The 23,050-nt window shown below is 39.0% G+C and overlaps 1 protein-coding gene across 5 annotated transcripts in view; it reads left to right on the forward strand.

The window, feature by feature from the left end:
- ints6 (integrator complex subunit 6) overlaps positions 1-22,526 on the forward strand; it is an 80,973-nt gene extending 58,447 nt beyond the window's left edge. For 3 of the 5 annotated variants that reach the window (XM_048540505.2, XM_048540506.2, XM_048540507.2), the window contains 8 exons: positions 865-975; positions 2,267-2,482; positions 5,720-5,846; positions 8,485-8,627; positions 11,538-11,754; positions 13,033-13,401; positions 19,009-19,102; positions 21,693-22,526. In XM_048540505.2, the coding sequence (XP_048396462.2) occupies positions 865-975; positions 2,267-2,482; positions 5,720-5,846; positions 8,485-8,627; positions 11,538-11,754; positions 13,033-13,401; positions 19,009-19,102; positions 21,693-21,786 (1,371 nt within the window). In that variant the 3' untranslated portion in view covers positions 21,787-22,526. The other 2 variants (XM_048540508.2, XM_048540509.2) reach the window with 2 other exon arrangements.
- The last annotated feature ends 524 nt before the right edge of the window (positions 22,527-23,050 follow it).

Here is a 23,050-nt window from a genome sequence, read left to right on the forward strand (position 1 = left end):
GAGTAGGTCTGCTGTAGCCTATAATTCCCTTCTTTAGACCTGCAAAGTTATGTCTGATTCTGAAGCTAAGACCACCTTGATGCATTTAAAATTTCAGAATATGTCCAGTATTTACTATGAATTGACCTGAAATTCTAAAATATAGTTTTTTTGTGTGGTTTTGGGTGAGGAACAGATGCTGCCTTTGACTGCTGAATGGGACTGATGTGAATTGAAGTGTACATATATGCTTGCCCAACTATACTAGCTCGTAAATATTTAATCCTGGTGTATAAGGAGTGATTTTTAAAAAAATTTCTGTCAGCTAGTTATTTTGTTTGCCTTTTATCTGTGTTAGTGTTTGGTTACTATCCACTTAGGTCAGTTTGCTGGCTCTACTTGTCCACACTAAACCTCCGGGTTTGCACTCTGCAATTTGGATTAAGGATGAGCATAACAAAAGTATTAGAGCCCTAGTCTTAGCTCTTTACTGCTTGTAAAAAGACTGTATACTGCTTTATTGAGGAGCTCCAAATTTTTCTCGAACGGATAGATTGTACAAAATAGCATTCAAAAGCAGGTTGATCATGGTATTTAGAGAGCTGTTCAACATCCTCAGTAGTTTGTGGTTGTTTCAGACATTCAGATTACAGTAGAACTATAGTGTGTTTCAAACTTTGATTTAAGTTGGAAACCTTAGTTTTAGAGAATTTACCCTGTAAATGTGCCAGTTCAAACTTCAAATGTTCGTATTTGGGCAGCTGTTTTTTTTATGTATAAGGAGGTAATTCTGACAAGTGAATCTTTTTTCTTATGAACCCATGCGAGTTGATTGATTTTTATATAGGTTAATATTTAAGTAAATATTTTGTGTTTCACCAACAGCCTTTGAAAAAGGCGCTAAGGATGATGGGAGCTCCTAACCTGATTGCTGAAGGTGTGGATTCCGGTCTTAGTTACAGTGTCATTTCTTACCTCAAAAAACTTAGTCAACAGGTAAGTGGAGAATCTATGGCTGTTTTTCTGATGTCAAACTGGACACATCCAACTCCAGTAACAATTGGGAAGCTCAATGCTATCCAGGACACAGCAACTTGCTCAATTGGCACCACATTCACTAAAACTCTCTCCCTCTATCAGCAGCGTTAATGGCAAACAGTGTACACCAAGGCTCCTTAGACAGCACTTCGAAAACCTTAACTGCTTCCATCTTGAAGGCTACGGGAGTTCCATCTGCAAGTTTGCCTCTAAATCATCGTTCCTTAATTGTTGCTGGGTCAAAATCCTGACATACCCTCCCTAACAGCATTGAAGATCTACCTACACCAAATGGAGCACAACAGTTCAAGAAAGCTCACCATTGAATTCTCACTGCTGACTTTTTTGGCTTTAATGTTCAACCCTTGAGTCCTCTGATATTTGGACTTTGCTTTTTCTAATTGTTCCACCGCAAGTAGCTGTGCCTTAGCTTGCAAGCCCAAATCCCTGGAAATCACTTCACTAAACTTCTCTACCATTCTATCTCTTTCCTCTATCCTCTAATTTGTTACCCAAACATTGAGTAACATGGAGAAACTAAACAATCAGATTGTTGAATAATATTCCTGTGAAGCGCCTTGGAATAATTCATTATTGTATAGAGGAATCAAGTTGTTCGATCCCCTAATTCTTACTTTCAAGATAAGAGAGACCTATCCAATTTGTTTCCTGATGGATCTAGCCTGACCTTCCTGGTGGTATCCTCGGAAATATGTTTAGTGCTCTCTCCAGTGCCTCCATTTGCCTTTGTGAATCTGTGCTGTAAATGACCCAAGACCGTGCTAGTGCCAAGCAGCACCTTAAAAACTGGCATTGCTGCACGTCGTACAGGCAGATTACATATTTGAAGTTGATAACTGCCTGAAACTTGCCAAATTTAAGATTTCCAGCTCGATTTGTTGTTTCAAATAAATGTTATAACTGGGTTTCAGTGGCACAGTGACTTTGCTTTGGGATATCCTAGGCTAGGCAAAGCAGTATGTCAACTGAAATTATTTCTTCTAGTTTTGGAAAGGATGCTTCCATGCATTGTTTATGTGCATGTATTAATCTATCTTATACATGTTTTTGCTGAAAGAGAAAATCGATCTGCTTGTTTGTCAATGATTTCGTGACGATAATGTTATTCAAGCTATTTCTTTCAGATGGTTTTCGGGGTTTGAAGTTCTTTTAAAATGCTTTGTAATTCATATATATTTCATTAGTTTTAAGTCATTTTGCCATGGACGATGTCCTTTCCAATTCTCAGGCTAAAGTCGAATCTGACAGAATCATAAGTTCAGTGGGTAAGAAACCAGTTCAGGAGTCTGCCATTAAAGTGAAGAACAGAAGCAACAGCCTTTCTTTAGCTCATCGCAAAGACTTGAAGCAAATCATGATGGGAATCACAGGGGAGCTTCCATACAGACTTATGGATTTAAACGTGAAAGAGTTTGCTGGATTCCAGATTGGAATCTTGAATAAGGTGAGTTACCTTCCTTGAAGATGTTTTTAATGTGAATCAACTTGAAGTATATTCTCTTGCAAAACAGTTTTTTTTGTTTTGCTGCTAAAAAGCAGCAATTGAAATGGCTTGTTGTGTTTTCTCATTTCCCAAAGTTGCAATATGGGTGAGGAAAAGTACTGTTTCTTGGTTTTGAAAATCTGAGGCCCCTCACTGATCATGCTGGTTCAGAACTGAACTCGCAGACTTTATGGTGAAAACTTGAGGTTTGCTTCCTTTTGCATTTTACAGATTTTTTTGCAAATTCTTATACAGGTAGACAGTCAAGTATATCCATATTGCCTGCCATGTGATGACATGTTGAATTGGAATCTTAAAGTTTACAACTGTACAAAGCATATGTTTATTTCTGGTTGTTTAGTGAAGTTAAATGTCTTTGAGAAGCAGATCCTAGGCACAAATTTGTGACAAACTTTGAATATAGGAGAGAAAGAGGAGTGTCGTGTCCCTGCAGGGATTTTTTTTTAAGGAGCTGGTGTTTCAGTCGTTGTTTTTTTGATCACCACCACTTTTTGGATGTGAAGCATTTTGACGGGCAAGTGTATGCGTTTAGGACACAAGTCCATGCTGCCGAATGATGATGAATGTCTTAAATCTTCGACCTGTATCCTTTCACTTTTGTTGGAATGTCATTTTTATGTTGCTGACATAATTCTTGATCACGTGAAAATTTTGACATTGTGGATGATCACTTGCTTTCTCATTGCATTAACAGCACCATGGGACCTTAAGCTTTACACAGCTTGGCATCTTGTTAATGTTCCAGTGAATCTCTGCATCTTTAGTCAGTTTTTAGAATGACAATTTTTGACCCTCCAGTTCATGCTTCATGAAAGAAAAGGGTAATATATGGTGCCAGTCAGTTTCTTAAAAATGAATAATTGCTGAATAAAACCATGTTTGTTAGCAAGTTTTTCAAGCTTGAATTTAGGTGTTGGACACAGTAATCCTTTGCTTGTTGTCGTTGCAGTCTTGAGAACTTCAAAGGAAACAATGTTAAACAAATCAGATTTTTCCATTGTAATCAGTGCACAGCAGCTTTAAGTTGCAGGGTCATGGAGGCGAATAGCGTATGAGGGAATTTAGCCCTACATCACTCCCGCCACAAAATGGCATTAAATCAAATCAGCAACACTGAGCACAAATATTTGTTGTAATACAAGCACAATATGAAACTAAAACAACTTAAAAAGGGCAATTTACAGCAAGGAACCAATTTCCCAGATACTGCAACCAATGGCCTTTCAATTTTGCCAAATCAGATTTATGTTGTCATTTTTAAGAATTATCAAATAAAGGTTATTTTTGAAGAATCATCAGTTTCAATTGACTTCCTGATCATCACACTTTTGATTTACCATTCATTTGCCAGTTTCTGGCCCTCCCTCATATTTTGCCTTTGTATTTAATAACCTGGTGATGGTAAAGTTTGTATTAAAGTTGATAATGATGGGCTGGATGTTGTGAGTAAGCAAGATGAGTGAGAGTATTCTTCTCTTGGCAGCAGGCAAACTGGACTAGGGAGATAATAAAATGGGAAACCTACCACAACCAGTAGGAAGCTAATTTATATACTACATTGTCCATTTCCATTGAAAGTCCTTTGGACTTGGAGGAGACGGAGTCAAAGATCAATGGATTGATTTTTGGAAATGGTTTCTGTGTGTAGAAGTTACTGAGTTGACATTGAGAGGAAAGACCTCACATTAAATTCAGAGCCCAGGAAAAATTGGGACAAAATTTCAAGGGGCGGCACTCAATTGAGAAGCAGAGGACCTGCTTCTTAGAGACATTACGTTGGATTCCCTAGGGAGAGGTCACTGAAGCTGCTTGCCAGGGAAGGGAGCATAAGTGGCAGTATGGGAATCACCCACCCTGTCCTCCACTAACCTCAGATGCTGGAAAGGTGAAACTGGCTGGACTGTGACACCTCTGAGCTGTGAACCTTGTGATACTACCAGATGATCTTGGAATCTTTTCCCATCACTAGCACATCTTTTTCTGCTGAAACGTCTGAAATTCAGATGGTGGAGTTGTTAACTGCAGTACCTACTGACCAAGTCTGCAAGACTAAACTGAATGGAGGGCTGCGTCCCATTTTAAATAGAATACTAATTCCTGTGTAGTCATTGGGCATTGCTGTTCTCCAGCATTCCATCTTGTTGCCTTGTTTGAGTGGATGTATTTGTTCCCACAGTAACTGTCTGATTTGATCTGTACCCTTATGCTCAGCATTCATATATCAAAGAGTTGAGCATTGTTTAACCTAAGTTGTCAGTCATGCGTTTGTTTATTTAAAGCCAAGTTGACCAGTAATATCCAATGCATTTGTGCTAGATTTCAATGCAGATCTAACTTTTTTGAATCTGAAGTGTTTTTAATAAAAAAGGTATTTCGCAAACTCCAGTTTTAATTGCATTTGATTCTGATTCCCTTGCATGAACTGCCAACACAGAATCTCCAGCCACTTTCTTGCTTGAATTGGAAAAAAAAGCACTGTCTTCGTAGATGTGAGCATCACTGGTAAAGCTAACTTTTATTACCCATCCCTAATTATCCATGAGAAGGTGGTAAACGACCACATTCAACCATTGTAATCCATGTAGTTAAATCTAATTCAGTACAGAACAGTGTGTTTTGGTCCCATAAATTGCTGAAGTTCTAGTGAGGTATTTTCAAAGCACGATGGTGTGTGGTTTGAAGAGGGGCTTGCCTTGTCAGTGATGCTGTTCTTCGGCGTTCAGCCAGTTCACGATCCCGTGATGTGAATCAAATTTACTGAAGAGTGGTGTCTGTAATGTACCCAACTGCTCAGCATTTCTGGTTGAGAAGAACTAACTTGACTGTGTGCGTGCTTGCGTCTCTTTGCCTGGTTAAGGCCACGAATCTTTTCCTGAATGCAAAGAGATGACATATCTTTTTATATAAGGTGGGTAGGTGGCAGCAATAGGTCATTGGACCCTTCGGGCCTCCCTTGCCATTGAATAGCATAGCTAATCTAATTTTGGTCTGAACTATATTTTGATGGTCTGCCCCTCATCCTTGGACTCCCTTGAGTACTAAAGTCTACCAAACTGAGGCTGGAATAAATTCAGAATTAATTATTTCAAGTTAAGGCACATATTTGTGATGCGACAGTAAAATTTAAAAAAAACTTATCTTGCTGGTACCATTGTTCGCAACTTCTTTCTTTTTAAGGATTTAAAGCCTCAGAGTTATAAGAATGCATATGATATACCAAGGCGAAGTCTTTTGGATCAGCTTACACGCATGAGGTTAAACTTGTTGAAAACAACACATGCTCCGTTGAAAGGGCAAGATGAAGGTAAGATGAAAATTTACTGGATGTGGCTTAGTGGATTGTCTTTATTTCAATGAGTGCCATGGTAATAGGCCACAACGTTGTTTCTCTTAATGAAGACCTTTTCAGTTGTAAAAAAGCTTAAGTACAAGTAGTTGTTTTTCTGTTTAAATGATTCACATGTAGATCATGTTTTCCTTATTAGAGCTACAGTTGGTGACTAACCATTACTTATTTTTGTTCTGTGCTGCTGTGGTCTGTTCTTAGTGAGCCATTATTAAATTATTACTGACCATCAGTATAGTTGTGTGGCTTGCAATGCACTAATGCAGGTCATGTGGGGTGCCTTGAATAGTAACATACTAGCAAACAAACTGTCCAACAGCTGCTGCGTGCTTTGTCTTCTGTAGTTTCATGTTTGAATTTGGCGAGCTGGGAACTTAATTCAATTGTTGGGATTAAATTTCGGACTTCCACAGACCACGTTTTGCCATTTTTATTATGTAGACTAACAGGACCGCAACAGTTTGCACTTACATTGTTCCCTTAATCCAGAAAAATATCTCAATGTGCCTCATGGGAAAGTAATTAGAAATAACAATGGCCACTGACCCAAAAAACTAGAGATGAGTCAGGGCAACTGAACGTTCTGTTGAAGAGTTAAGTTTTTAAGGAGAGTGAGAGTAAAGGAAGCTGTGTAGAAGCGGAGCCATTTCGGGACAAGATTCAAGAACGTGGGGTATCAACAGCCCAGGAAGCGGGCTGTCTTGCCCAAGAGGCTAGAGTTAGAGAAAGGTAGTGCTGTGCGGCTGTGGGTGGTTCCGGAGATGGAAAAGGATTTTGAGCATTCAGCTGTGAATTTTCATTGGAGGCATTAGTTGGGTGAAGTGTTGTCAGGGTAATGTCACTGAATTAGTAATCCAGAACCCTGGCCTAATACTCCAGGGAGTGATTTCCACCATGAGTCCAACAGTAGCAGATGACAGAATGTGAATTTGGTAAAAATCCAGAATTTAAAAATACTAGCTTCTCTCACCATGTAACCATTGTAAATTGTCATGAATACCCATCTAGTTCACTCATACACCTCAGAGATAGAAATCTGCTGTCCTTACTTGGTCTGGCCTGTGATTCCAGACAAACAGCAAATGTGGATAACCCTTTACTGCCGTCTGAAATGGCCTTGCAAGCTACTTTAAGAGCAATTGAGGATTGGCAGATGTCAGCCTTGCTGGAGAGACACACATCCCATGAAAGAACATAGTATAAAAAAAGTTGATGGAAAGCTCTTGGAGGTGAGCAAGCACAGACTGGCTGGTGATTAAAACTTGATGTGTGATGTATACAGGCAACAGACCCCAAGGTGAGTTGAAATTTGTGGATGATCGGAAGTTGAGCAGGTCAACGCCAGTCTAACTGAGCCATGCAACTTGCACAGCTTGAGACAAAATTTCAGCTAACCAAAAAAAAATCAGTTTTCACTACTGTTAACTGAGGCAAGAATATTGGTTAAGGTGTGAGGAATATTTCCTGCTGTTCGTGGACAAGCGCCAAGGGATGTGTGCATCTGCATGAACATGATGATGGGGCATTTGGTCAGCATCTTGGCTAAAAAGCAGAACTTCTGACAGTGTAGCTGTCCCTCAGGATTGCCCAGATGAATGACCCTAGGGTGTGCTCAGTACTTGACTGGGGATTGAAATCACAGCCCTCTGATTTGACCAGTTCTGATGCCACAATGCAAAAGCAAAAATGCAAGTCTTGGTAATGCAGCTTGAAATCTTTGCAAGCTTGAATCTAATTTGTTCCTAAATTTCTCTCTCGTATGATTAGAGGAAGCATATTAATATGATTAAATATTATGCATTTTGTAACAGTAACTGCTTCTTGTTTATTAATGTCTGATTTTTCAATAGCAAGGTTACGTAGAAATAAAATGCAGCTTTATCTTTGTTAACTGTAGTTTACAGACTTTGTTAGGAATTCTTATAATCTGTGTATGGCATAATCTGAGAGTCTGTATGTAGCATTTGATGTGTTACAGTGTGGCATGTGGAATTATTTTGTTTTCAAGGCACTCTAAATGTAAGCTGTTGACATACTAATATACAAAGGAAAGGGAGCAAAGGGTGGAAACTAAACAGCTCTTATCATTGAGGAATTAATATAATTGGTTTTTAAATTAACTTGCCCAATCCCCACAAAACTCAATTTAAGTTTGATATGTGTACTTCATGTGCATTTCTTAGACTTTTAACTTTATCAGATTATGTGAATCCATGAAACCTTTTTGCATTATTGAAAATGTGAAGGGTTAACCTAGAATCTTGGTTTATTTGTAAGCAATAACTCTGTCCTGAATTCATGCATGTCCCAAAATTCGTCTTTTCTCAATTCAATATTTTCACTCCTTTTAAGGTATGACTTGCATCTATGTATTATGTACCTTTTGAATAATGTATGTATAGTTAATTGCTATATTTAATTAGTTACTGATATGACATTGAGTACTAGACTAATGAAATACTCTAAGTGAATAGTTGTTTGTTTTGATCATACAGATTTTTACTTCTGTTTCTTTGTGGTTACTTAGAGTCACAGTGAAGTCATGAAAAGCTTTGTACGTGACCTCTTGAATGTGATGACTTTGTAATTCCTGTAGATCAAGTGCACAGTGTCCCAATTGCACAGATGGGGAATTACCAGGAGTTCCTGAAGCATGTGCCTTCTCCTTTACGTGAACTTGACCCTGATCAACCCAGACGATTGCATACGTTTGGAAATCCTTTCAAATTGGACAAGAAGGTATGTAACCATCTCGTGGTGTACCTGGATATAGCTACTAGATTCGAGCCCCTTATCACTTCCGATTTTCTGGAGTCCTGGAAGGTGCATAAATGTTTATAGCTGTACTGCACTGTAGTCCAAATCTCTTGAGCTTTGTTTTTCTTCCAGTACTATTTTTGAAAGATGTTTAAGGCAGTGGCACCATAAGTAGCAGAAATAATTCAGTAGATACACTAATGCCTCCCAAATCAGAGCCTTTTAGCTGTTCTGACTCTAGCACTCTTAATGAACAGCATTTGGTATCTGAGTTAAAACAGTGCCTCTCACCGGTCACGAACCCTATGATATTCATGCGCAGACTCTGTTTAGTGTAGCAAACATAATACAACTGAGCATCAATGGTAACTGGTGACTTACATCAATGCAGATTGTTAATTGTATTTGGAAGGAGCACAAAATTGTTGCATGATATTTGGAGTAGAACCTTGGTTCTATTAGAAAATTTCAAGGTATGAACAAGTCATTGATGCATGTGTGTTTTTGCAGTCATTCTGAAGAATAGAAAAGCACTTTGAATAAACGTTGGCAAAATATCCCTTCATGATGTCACTTAAATGCTCATTTTCCCCTTTTCTTAATATTTTGCATTTAGAACTTTCTTCATTGGTATCCCAAGTATGTCCTTAATGAAATTTCTAAGAAATAATGTTGTTGAATTCATGATTTAAGTGTTTTAGCCAAAGTCCATCAGCCGTCTGTTCTAAAGAACTCTTAAATTTTTGTACCACAATGACAATCCCATCAAATGACCTTTTAGTCAGTTTCTTCCCACCATGAAACTATTCATTTCTTACTTAAAAATAAGTCAGTAGGCACAGAGTACTCTCAAATAGGCTTTGATTGTCAAGTCCCTCGTGAGAGTGGGTGGGTTCACTGCAGGTCAGTCACCAAAGTTGAATTTATTTTTGTCACAAACATATTGCTATGTGGCACAAATCATAATACAGCCGAAAGGAGTTGTTTCATGAACTTAGATTACATTAAGAAAATATATACTTTTTTAGTATGGGGAATGAGGGTCGTGAAGAACAAGGCAATGTGGCTAATTGGAAAACTCTTTTTAAATGAACTGCTTTGGTAATGTTGGATTACATGACCTCCTTTGCTCTGTTTCTATAATCAAAAAGTTAAAATCGATGCTTCAGTGCACGGCAAGATAAAAGTAAAAGGACCAGAACTTCTCCAAGCATAATCCAGTTTAAGTAACAAGCATTTCACCTTGTTCAGGGTAATCGAGCGGGGATTCCTATTAGCTTCATCTACTCAACTTCATGGAAGAAGAGAACGACAAAAGTTTTGCGAAATCTCTAATGTACAATGATGAATAAATGGTAGATATAAGATTGTCGACTAAAGATACAGTCTCCACATTGCACTAAGTCTGATTACCTGATGTCATCTACCAAGATTAGAAAATAAAGCTTGAGTTCAAAATGATAAAAAATGGAGACAAGATTAGGCCACTCAGGCCCTTGAACCTGTTCTGCCATTCAGTAAGATTATGGCTGATCTGACACCGCTCATGTCCACTTTCCTGCCCCTCCTCCATAATCCTTGATTACCTTGCTGATCAAGAATCTCCCCATCTCGACCTTCAATATTACAAGAGCAGTAATAGTTCGTGAGCAACCAAATGGGTGATAGCTATTCATTGGTTCCTGGAAAATGAACCAATAAATCAAACCTAAGATAACAAAGTGTGAAGCTGGATGAACACAGCAGGCCAAGCAGCATCTCAGGAGCACAAAAGCTGACGTTCCGGGCCTAGACCCTCCTTCAGAGAGGGGTTTGGGGCGAGGGTTCTGATATAAATAGGGAGAGAGGGGGAGGCGGACCAACGATGGATAGAGGAGAAGATAAGAGGACCTTTCCCCTCCCCACCTATACTCTCCTCTCCACCTATCTTCTCTATCCATATTCGGTCCGCCTCCCCCCCTCCCTATTTATTTCAGAACCCTCTCCCCATCCACCTCTTTGATGAAGGGTCTAGGCCCGAAACATCAGCTTTTGTGCTCCTGGGATGCCGCTTGGCCTGCTGTGTTCATCCAGTTTCGTGCTTTGTTATCTTGGATTCTCCAGCATCTGCAGTTCCCATTATCTCCAATGAATCAAACCACCTGGTTTGAAATTTTAAACAAGACCAGGCAGTTGCAGCAGCATTAATAGGTTCATTCTTCATAGTAACGACTCTACTGGTTAGAGTTTACTTGCCAACAGTCAGTCAGTGCTTTCTCTCAAAGTAAAAATGTTAGTTTTCCCCTTGAGATGGTAGGTTTTTTTTAATCTGTTCCACTGATCAAGACAATTCATGTTCCTGCAAAAATGGTATTTTTGCAGTGTTCAAGCTCTGTTCTGCCTAATGGCTATTTGTAATTTTACTTAATCTACATACGATATGCTTTGTAAGGTGGATTAATCTGAGGATTCTTCGCAGAACTTGTATTGCTGTTCACTCAAATTTGCTACTCTTGCATTTCATTAAACGTTTTATTATATCTTGGATTCATTTTGCATTTGTCTTTCAGTTTAATAGTAAGTAGCACTTTATTTCTTCTTTTAAATAAAAATGAGTAAATTTTTGATTAATGACAGCAAATTACAGCTTTCATTGGAAATCTTAATCTTTCTTGCATGAGCCACAAGACTTTGAGCTACAATACTACACTAATGAAATTCAAAATCTGCACCTTTTGGTAAATAACTTTGGACATAAAATGTTTTTAAAATGTTAGTACCGAAGCGTTGGATGAGTTTGTGCTTTAACTGGCGATTAAAGTCAATATCTGCTGATTAGCTTATCAACCGTCAGTGTAATGCATTTTTGCTACAGTGCAAGAGCTTTAAAGATTATGGTCCTTTACATTACAGGGAATGATGATTGATGAAGCAGATGAGTTTGTATCTGGACCACAGAACAGAAACAAACGACCACTGGAGCAAAACATGGCAGGGATTCCAAAACGGCGTCGTTGTATGTCACCATTATTAAAAGGGCGTACGCCAACTAATTACATTGGAGGAAAAGGCCCTCCTCTTTCACCAGTTCCGCAGCCAGACCTTATAAAGCCAATAGCTGCTGTTCAAGGTAAGGTGGTATACATTCCGTATGCTCTAGTCTGCTGCTTTATTTTAGAAGTGCCAAACTATTCAGGAGAAGGAAGTTGATACGTTTGTGGCAGCCCTGTTGCAACCATTGACAGATTATACCAATGTTTGCTGTACATAAAAATAATAAAGGCAAAATCTGCTGGTCACAAATGTTAAATCCATAGTTGCTAAGCACAAAAGTAACAAGCAGAAATGTCTGTCTAAATTCTAACAGTTTGTGATTTGTCACTTTGCTTATTGTATAATGATATATTGTTTATGGGAACTGCAGATGCTGGAGAATCCAAGAGAACAGTGTGAAGCTGGATGAACACAGCAGGCCAAGCAGCATCTAGGCCCGAAACGTCAGCTTTTGTGCTCCTGAGATGCTGCTTGGCCTGCTGTGTTCATCCAACTTCACACTTTGTTATCTTGCTTAATGTATAACAATTGTTTTGTTGAGTATACTAGAGATTCTTGTTTTACACATTTTCATAATTTAACTTTGTTACCTCTGACTAGCCTGTGATGTTATGCTGGGAGTTGTTTTACTGTCACTTCTACATGTCCCATATTTGACATGTGTGGCTCTCAACCCTGAATGACTCCCTTGTTCCCTCTTTCCAAGAGTTATGAGAACTATCTTTACACCCCTTCTGCCCATGAGATCAACTAGCTCAGCACAGATCGATGTTAAACCTGGGATACTTGCTTTTTCCTAATTGATCGCAAAGTCTTTTATGTCATTCACAATCTTGGGGTAGCTTACTCAAATTCATGCTGGTGATGTACGAAATTGTCAGTGATCTCTAATGTTTGAAGATTGTCCCTTGGAATTTTGCAGTTTGTAGGTGGATTTATGTACTTGTGTCTGAATTATCAGTTATGCACTTAACATTGCGTAAACAGCTGTTAATCCTGATTAATGTTGGACAGGTTAATGCTATCCTCATTGGTGTACTAACCACCGTACAAGTCCATGGGAGCAACTAAAAGGACTGCAGCATAACTTCTAGATTCACTAAGGTGATCAGAAAACCAGGCCACCCAGTAGTGAACAATTTCCTTACAATCTAGACAAACACTTCAATGTAATAATATGCAAAAATCCCGTAGGGCTTGAACCTACGATCTTCTGATTATGGTGTGAGTGCTAAACCTGCGTCAAACTGACACTTGGAAAGAACCTTGAACAATGGACTTTTAAAAGTGCATGTTTCAGGTATTTTAAGTATGTATTAAAAAAGTTATTTTATCGCCTGTTTCCCCCTTCCAGAAGTTGGAGAAAACCAGCCTCTCTGTGTTGACTACGTTGAAAACAATATTGCAGACCCGACTGCAGTTGAAATTGCAGCGCAGAGACTTGTGTCGGCCTCATCTCCAATCCATTCAACATCTGCGTCTGTGGAGTCCACAAAAGAACCAGCAAATCATGAGATGGACAGTGGTTTTCCAGTAGTCAACAATAATTGTATCAGTGTTGACCTTGACCATGAGCAATCAAAGGACAGTGGAAAATGTCAGGATGGACTTTTGGACAGGTCTCCACCAAATGCCATTAAAACACTTATGAGATCAAAACAACTGGAAAGTAACACCGAACTAAGGGCACAGATTTTTAGGGAGATACGCAAGCCAGGCCGACGTAAGTATTTTTCAAGGACAAAATGTATTTTTTTCCACAATGCAAATATCTGTCTATGCCAATCTGCTCTATGTTGGAATTAGTCAAAAATGTGTACTGTTGACACCATTAGGCAAATTCAGCTATATGCTGCTCCCGCTCCAGAGCTAGGCTTGGATGTTTGGGATCTTAATGTGTGTAGCTGAACATGTGACGTGTTCTTAAGACTCTGAATCGTGAAAAGTCACTGTCTTGTGATAGAAATCAGATTCCACTCTGTTTCCAAGTATATAACAAGATTTTAACATTTGGTTCTTGTCAGCTTCATAGAGTCCCTATGGTATGGAAACAGGCCTTTTGGCCCAACAAGTCCACAGTGAACCTCAGAGCATCCAACCCAGACCGATTTCCCTCGACAAACCCACCTAGTTGAACATTATGGGCAATTTAGCATGGCCAATCCACCTAGCTTACACATCTTTGGACTGTGGGAGGAAACCGGAGCACCCAGAGAAAACCCACACAGACACGGGGAGAATGTGCAAACTCCACACAGACAGTCACCCAAGGGTGGAATCGAACCCAGGTCCCTGGTGCTGAGAGGCAGCAGTGTTTTCTCTGTGTTTCTTTGTTTAAAACAAAACTGAAGTTCATTGTTCTGACCTGTCTAAAACATGAAAAATGTTTCAAGTCCAAAAGCATGCAGTATGCACTGCAAAATCCTCTCACACCTACAGATAAAAAGGATACACAAGTTATTTGGTCAAATACTATGTCGTGAAAAAGATTTTTAGGCATCTGGTCTGGCTGTAGATTTTGAGAATTTTCAGTTGTCAACTCCATTCAGAATGTGGCTAGGATATACCTTTTGTCTTAAGGCTGTTATAAAAATTGAGTTTTCCAGCAACAACATATTTCTACAAGCAGACAGAGAGACAGTTCAAAACTCAGCCGAAAGGGCTCACATCGCAAGCCCAAGTAAATAGCTGGTTGGTTTTTTCAAACAGTCGTTACAAGTTCAAGAATTCATTGTTTATTCCACAAGTGACTTTGATCAGTTTAAAGCTGTGCACGGCTTACCTTTCATGGTGCCAGGTGATGAGATTTTCATAACCAGTTTTGAAATGTTGGACTTGAGCAGCCTGTCTGAAGTCTTTGGTAGTAGCACCTCTGGGGTTTATCATCTTTGTATTGAAGTGCAACTATGTCGTGATGCAAGTTGGCAACCATTTTAGTATTAGTAACTCCTGTGTTTCAGGGAAATGCTCTTTTCCCATTTTGAGACTGTCATTTTTTTTCAAGCCGGATGTGTGGATTTGACCAATAATTCAACTTTAATAATAGATATAAAACAGCATTATTACACTGCACGTCACATGCAGACTAGCTTAGCCCTGTTCTGCAGGTCTGTTCAGTATCTTTGCTTGCAAACCTGTGCATTTGACTATTAAGTTGTTTAAAAATGGAGAGTTGAGATGAAATTGAAACTCATGTTACTTGATCATTTTCTTACGAGGATCACTGGATAGTTTAGTGCTAGTTGCTTTATCCCAATTCTGTAACCTGGGCCACTGAAGTCAGTTGTAAAATTGGAATTTCTGTTCTAATGCTTAATTAAGCAGGGGCAGTCAATCAACCTCTGGGTGTTCTGGTCTCTAATTTTGTAAATTTTCACCAAGGCTATAAGCAGGGGACAAATCCTCCTTTTGCCTGGTCTGAAATTTAATAATGATGGTTGTTTTCTACACCAGGTGGACAGCAAGGCGAGGAGCAAAAGCACTAAGAAAATTAACCCACATTAAATCTAGTATTGTTGAATTAGCCCCTTTTGGACTAAAGCATTGATGAATGAATGAATGGCTAAGATGTGAGTTTGTTCTGGTATCCAGCATTTATTTTCTTTCCAGATAACTGCTGAATGTATCAGTGAGGTCAAGAAAACTTGCTTCATGTGGAAAACATGATCCAGGGCAAGAAATCACAGCCTCCTTCGAGCCATACAGCATGGAAACAGACCCTTTTTGCTCAACTTGTCGATGCCAACCAGGCTTCTCAAACTATACTGGTCCCACTTGCCTGTGTGTTTAGCTCATATCGATCTAAACCTTTGCTACCGTGCACCTGTCCAAATGTCTTTTTCTTATCCCTCAGACATCCAGTAGTTAGCAGTAAAGAAAACAATTGTTGGATACCAAAACAAATGTGTGTTAAATGTTATAACTGTGCCTGCATCTGCTACGTCCTCTGGTCATTCATTCCACGCATTCACCACCCTCTGTGTGAAAGGATTGTCCCTCAGGTCCCTTTTCAACACCACCCCCACAATCTTAAATCCATGCCGCCTAGTTTTGAACTCCCCTACCCTAGGTAAAAAACATTTGCAATTCGCCTTATCTATGCCCCTCATGATTTTATAAACCTCTGGTTCATCCCTCAACGTCTCAACCACCAGGGAGGGGGAACAAGTCCCAGCCTCTCCTTAAACTCTCCAGTCCCAGTGACGTCCTATCAATCAATTCTGTACCTTTTGCATTTTAATAATGCCCTTTCTAGAGCAGGGAGACTGACTTGTACACAGTACTCCAAAAATGACCTCACCGATGTCTTGTACAGTTGCAATAAGATTCCCAGCTCCTATACTGACTGTTCTGACTAATGAAGGCAAGTGTGCCAGAAGCAACCTTCACCACCTCAACTACCTGTGATGCCACTTTCAAGGAACTATGTACCTAGACCTCTAGGTGTCTCTGTTCAAAAAACACCCCAAGGCACGACCATTAATTCTGTCGATCCTGCCCCACACTTCCTCAACAGCTTTCAAGATCTTACATTGGGCAATCCATCCCAGCTCAAAGTTTGAATTGGAGCTTTTAGATTTTTCAGCTTGCAAGGTATACTTTGAATATATTTAGGCAAGACTGACTAACTATTGGTTAAGTGTAAAAGTATGAAATTCGGGGAGCTGCCTATCTTTCTGAAATTATAAAAGGAGTGTGCAGGTTTTATTTGCACAGTTGCTGAAAATTAGACCAGTGTCTGTTCCCAGCACTTGGTTTTTTTCCAAACATGCAGGGAATTTTTCCATCCAGTGAATGGTCCAATCTTGCATGCTATCCCTTCAGCATAATTGCACCCTCTCTAGGAGAGACGAAATTCTGGCAGTCAATAGAGGAAAACTCCGGGAGCCAACATAGCATGCTTTACATTTGAGCTAGAATATGTCACACCTCCTCTTGTGAAAATATTCCCCTCAGAGGGCCTCCTGCTTTGGACCGTATAGTCACCATGTAGTTGAACTTGGTTTTTTCTGAATAAGATAATGCCTGGAATCTGACCAAACTCTGCACCAACAGGTTTGATTGGATTGTGTTTGATTTGCAGAATTTGGTTTCTCTGCTCCTCGGCCTGTTGTTTTAACAGAGTATTAGGCAAACTTCACGTAGTTTGTCATTATTGACTGTATGAGCTCTAAAGGTCTTGGGATATCCTAAAAATGTTATATATTGGATCTGCCAAAGATGCTGTAGATTTACCTAGATACCTAAAAAATATTAATTTTTTTGGCATTAGTTTGTTGTAAGACCATATTCTTTCCATTGTGAACATGTGTTATGGGAAGCCGAGGCGTTCTTGGGTGGAGTACAATCAGGTTATTCTGTGATTAAAGTTGCAACAATGTTCAGGTGAGTTGTTCAGCAGCCTTTCAACACAAGAGTTGCAGAAGAGCCAATCATCTCTAAATCCAAATTCAACCACTGTTAAAATCAGTTGATAGTAAATAGTGACAAGTTGAAGATTTTGAATGGGGGAATTATTTTCGAGTTTGCACCTTATTTGAAAAAAATGTTGAATTGCAATTGTAAGGCGTCACCAAGTGTTTCATGTGTTATTAGTTGAAAGCTGGTTCCTGTGGGAATGGTGGCAGATATTATACGCTGAAATGAGACACTGAGCTATCTTGCTGCTTTTCTCATTATACTTGTAAATTTTGATGTATACTTTAATCATTGGCCAGGAATTATCACAAGCAACTGAAGAAGCAATTTGGGTCCTTGATTGGTCTTTCCCAGCATCACCTTTCTACTTCAAATGATTTGATTGCTTCTTTAATCAGGCTATGTATGTCAAACTGAAGCTTTCACTATTTTCTCCCTTGTGCCGCAGTTTTAGATTAGATTCACTACAGTGTGGAAACAGGCCCTTTGGCCCAACAAGTCCACACCACCCCTTGAAGCATCCCTCCCAGACCTACCCCTCGATAACCCACACACCCTTGAACACTACGGGCCACTTAGCATGGCCAATCCACCTAGCCTGCACATCTTTGGACTGTGGGAGGAAACCGGAGCACCCAGAGAAAACCCACACAGACATGGGGAGAATGTGTGCAAACTCTACACAGACAGTCTTGTGAAACTGATTTGGTGATTTAGCCCAGTCTAGATCTTTTGCTCAGCCTCTATGCAGGTGCCCACTGCAACTCCTTGCTCATATTGCAGTATTTCTTAAACTTTAAAGTGCTAATCAGGTTTTTGCAATTGGAAAACTGCAAAATACAAGATATTAACAAGATACAGTATAACACATGGGTGTTAATGCAGAAACTGCTTGTTGTTCGAATCCATTGTTCTCCCAACTCACTTTTCTAAAGCAGTTTCATGAAATCTGTGTTACTGCCAACACATGGCACCTGCTTAATAAATGTGAACAGGGTTGCACTGCTAGACACTCATCTGTACGTATTATGAACATATTCTTTCCTTGATGATGAAGAGTTGACAGGATATCAAGCATCATGATGAAAAGGATGTCCTGCGTCATTGTAAACAATGGGTAATGACTTTGGCTCATGTGCCCATCTCGTGCAAATTTCAAGCCCCTCAAAAAGGCGAAGCACCTCCTGACTTTTCTTTTTGGAAAACTCAATATTAAACAGCTGGCCTGCTCCCTTTTTGTTAATGTTTCTGTAAAGCAGCATTTATTTGCTAAAAACCGAAAGAACTACAGATGCTATAACTCGGGAACAATAACAGAAGTTGCTGGAAAAGCTCACAGGTCTGGCAACATCTCCAAAGAAAAAGTCAGTTAACGTTTCGGGTCCGACGTCCCTTCACCAGAACTGTTTTAAAAATGGAGAGCAGTAATTCCATTTGTTTTCTAATACCCTACCTTTGTAGGGAAGAAAACAACGGTAAAGATTGGACAGTTCATAGGTGCAATCTGAAATCGGCAAAGCTGTTCTGAAAGAGTCAAGCATCTTGCACCATTCTGCCGCTGCTAAGTGATTTGACATAATGTTCGTTCGTAATTTTGCTTCTTGCTGTTACCATTTGGACAATGCAGTGCATGGTCGTCTTAACTTAATTGTAGCAACAGTCAAAATCAGACCCTTTCCACTGCTCATGTATTCTAACTTCTGCAACCAGAATTTCAGCACAATCTCACTTGTTGGAAACAAATGTCACATTAATTAGACGATATCTCATGCCCGCCATCCTGATATATCGCAATAATGAATTTGTACAAATACTATGTACTTATGTCATTTTCTGAAGTAAGAAATGATTTATTTTATAATGCCTAACATGTACACAACTTGATCGTTGTCTTTTCTTTTTTCCCTTACAGATTATGAGAATATCTTCTATTTATTGAGACTAGTGCAAGGTAGTTTGGAAACCCGGATGATGTTTGTGCAAAATGTCATCAAAGAAGCAGCAAGGTAATACCTTAACTAATGATGAAATGGCATTTCATGGACATTCCAAATGACTTTCAAGTCTGGTAAACCTTAAGTAAATAATCAAATGCAGCCAAGCTGAAAAAGAATGCATTTGTAGTAATTCAATCAGGTCATTTTGATTTTCACCAAATGAAGCTTCTCCTATTTGCATTTTAGGTTGATGCATTTTGTTGTTTTATTTAAAATCCACTTTAAATTGTAGAAAGGCTGTTTCTCCCATTTGAATCTCATGATTTGTTTCTGGTACAATTTTACAAAGTGGTTTTAAATGGCTCAAGTCCATTAAACAGTAAAGGAACAGTCACCTATCATCTGGTTTTGAATACAGTTAGATATTTTCAGAATTCAGTTATCCTTCTAAATAGGCCTTAATTATAATTTGTGGAATGGAAGTGTTTACAGGTAGACTACCTCAAAATTAGCAGAATCAGAGCAAACTTTTGCCACATCTGCTTCTTTCAAGTTTTGAGTTTGGGTGGTTTGGAATCGCCAAGTAGCTTATTGAAGGTCTGCTTTTCAAATAAAGATTGAGAAAAGCAGCTTTGAAAGAATGACTGATCAGTCAGTGTTGCCATTACTAGAGCAGTTACGTTTACAATGCCACTGACCTTGTATTTTCTTTGTATTCATTCACAAGATGTAGCCAGCATTTATTGCTCATGACTTATTGTCTGTGAAATGGTCCTGTTGGTTTGTAGGCTGTTTCAGAGGGCAATCAGCTATATGTTGTGGTCTCAAGGGTCATGTAGGCCAGACTGGCAAGGATAATGGATTAGTGGACCAAATCTTCTGTTAGAGCAGCATGTTTCAGTGACATGTTCCAACCTGGGTTGGGCAGTTCTGGACATGTGTTGGAGCAAGTCACTGCCACACTGTATCATAGGCATAGTGCCACTCAGCTGCCTATCTTTTGGAAGCTCTTCTTCAATGTAGATGGCGAAATGTCCGTACTTGATAAGTTGTTGTGCCACTTACAGAAATAGATTTGACTTTGAGGATGTCTACTTCTAGAGGTGTGCATTGGAGGTAAGATGTTTAATAATCTTAATACATGCAGAAAGTATTGAAATTAGCTGGCTGCCCATGTGAAAATTTACCCGGTTTTTGAATGGCAATCATTTTTGGCTGGCTTATGTCTGACCAGTTTAAGCTGTAGAATCTTGTAAAAAATGGTCAGCCAGGCAGGAACATGAAGCTGAATTGTTCAGGGGAGTTCTGGTGTGGTGTTGTCATATCCTGCTCCTTTTCCATTTTTCGGCCTCTTAATGCTTTATCTAGTTTTGTAGGGTTGAAGCATTTGTGACTACTCTGCTGTGCATGCGCCAGTATTCTTTTTTTCAATTCATTACACGTTATACTCTTTTTTTTAAAAAAAAGTCATTCTTACATGAAGCGGGTGATTAGAACATGAGTATTTTGGACTGCTTGGACTGATTAAAAGCTCCAGCCTTTCTGGTTTTGAATCCATTGCATTGAGTCCTGCTGTCATCTCCTGCCATCTGGCACAGTGTGCAGCGTTGAGAGCCTCAAATGAGATGGTCAATTATATCTGAGTAACTGAATCGTTAGTATTCCTATCTGAGTGCTGCACTCTACATCAAGGTCTGGGACATAAATGCGTCACTAGCCATGAGGGACGGATGTGCATGTAGCTTTGTGAATGAGTGGTTAGGTATGCTATTGACAGGTTGGAAGGATTGGATATCTTTCCAACCATGAAAAGTATGATAAAAGCTGCAGTTGGTCAGATTTTCAAAGAGAAGGCTGAGGAGTTTTGTCTTGGTTTGAATAGAAATGTTACTGGGCAATTAATGGTCTCAGTTGATTCATGATATAACTTGTTCGGTTAAGAAAGTACCCCTTTTTAGTTTATTGAATCAAAGTAATTTTTTTTTAAAGTTGATGAGGCAGTTTAACAAGGCAAACCATGTCATTGATTTGGCACTTGTTCTAGCTGCAAAGGTTAAAGAATTATGATCAACAGACCAGGTTTGGGTAAATCGGTCATATTGGTACAACCACAGGTTATGCTGTAGTATACGGAGTTAGAATTCATGAGTGACTCCTAGAAAAGTGAGAATCGCAGACCATAGTTTTAAAGTCAGGAAGATATATTGTAATAAGAAAATTAGCTTGAATTTTGAGAAGTATGCTTTAATATGTTATCTTGTTTTTGGGAGTACGCACAACAGCAAGGAAGAGGTACATTTTAAACTGCATCTTTTCAAAGGAAAATATTCCTAAAGAGTAGAGATGCATGAGATTAACTGTATCTGATACAAACAGATGGAGCAAAGAAAATTTATCCAGGACAACTTAGTGAACTATTTAGAATTGTCCAGACATCAGAAAAGGCGAAGTAAACTGTAAGAGTGTACGATGCCCAACAACTAGCACAAACAACTGTAGGAATGAGGGAACTAAGCAAACAGTATTATCAATATTAGACACTTTTATGCTGATCTAAATTCAATGATGTTTTATCCATGTCTCTTGTGGGTTCAGGAAGTTTATAAAGGACATTTAAAATGTTGCACTAAAAATTCTCATTATTTATTCTCTCACATAGGTTTAAAAAGCGAGTACTAATTGAAGAGCTGGAAGGGATTTTGGAAGAAATACAAAGTAAATCCAGTCGAGCAAATCATATAAATAACCGATAATGAATCCTGAGAAACCATGAGACTGGACTTTTTTTTGGAATTCTCTTTCAGCAGTAAAGAAAGCCCCATCTGGCCCCTCAAGCTTATTTTTACTATACATTCACAGGTTCACGCTAAAATTTGTTTTAATTTTCCTTTGCACCGTTAGACTGTCTGGACCTTGGCTAAAGGAGTATTTTTAAATTGTGCCATCTGATGGTGTATCTGCCACTTGGTTAACAAGATGTTTATACAATGCATTCAGTATCCTGGGCAAGGAGCTCTTCTACCCCAGCAGATTAACTGTATGTAATTTTTACCTTCTGAAAGCCACCGTTTTGTCGGAACAATTCCTTTCTTTGTTAACCCTTGTTTTTGTGTTGAAGCAGCTTGCTTCATTGATAGGTTAGATCATTTTGGCAAAAGATGAAACCCTATTAGGTTTTGTTACGTTGGAATTAAAGGAAGAAATGCCTTTTGCATCCGATGACTTTTGAAATGTGTTTTTGTCTTGTGTGCAATTTGTCACAGTTTCCTTCTTGCCTGGCTTAGCTTCCCCAGGTCATCCCTTCCAGTAACCTTCGGGAACTGGCCCTTGCCAAACTAACTCAATATAAGGACATTTGTCTTAAAGTTAAGATTTGTCTGTAGCAAATTATTTTTGAATGGAACACTGTGTGTTGTAAATGGCCATATTTTGAAAATTATTTAAAATGCTTTTGTTACAATTTCCTGCATTAAAAAAATCTATTTTACATTGACATGTTTGATTTGCATATGTAACTAGTTAGTTGGATTGTGGGTCTTCTGGCCAAAGTGGAATGACTAGCTCTCTTGTAATATGAGCATTGCGGTTGCATTGGAGGCCAGATTTATAATTACTGAGTCTTTGCTATGTAGGACTCTTTAGCAATATACATAGATAAGCAACATAAGGTTTGGATTGAATTTCCATTTTACACAAGGCAGCCTATGTTTTGAAGTGGAATGAATGGCTGAGGGATGACATTTGGGAAAACTGTATACCAAGTCTTAACCGTTTAAAATTCCTGTGGCTCTGCTGTTTCACTAGGTGTTACATGTGCAGGTGTCAGGTGCTGAGAAATCAGGCGAGTAATCAGCCAGGATATTGGTGACCAGGACTGTCATATTCTGTGTACATGTTAGCTGCATTCTTTAGCATCACAATTCCGTCATTTTAATTACGGCTGGTTGTAAATACATACAAACTTAGTTTGTCACTCCAAATTCATCTCTAACAAAAATTCTGCAACTTGAATATATA

Source organism: Stegostoma tigrinum, chromosome 12, assembly GCF_030684315.1.
Source record: "Stegostoma tigrinum isolate sSteTig4 chromosome 12, sSteTig4.hap1, whole genome shotgun sequence".
Taxonomy (NCBI): domain Eukaryota; kingdom Metazoa; phylum Chordata; class Chondrichthyes; order Orectolobiformes; family Stegostomatidae; genus Stegostoma; species Stegostoma tigrinum.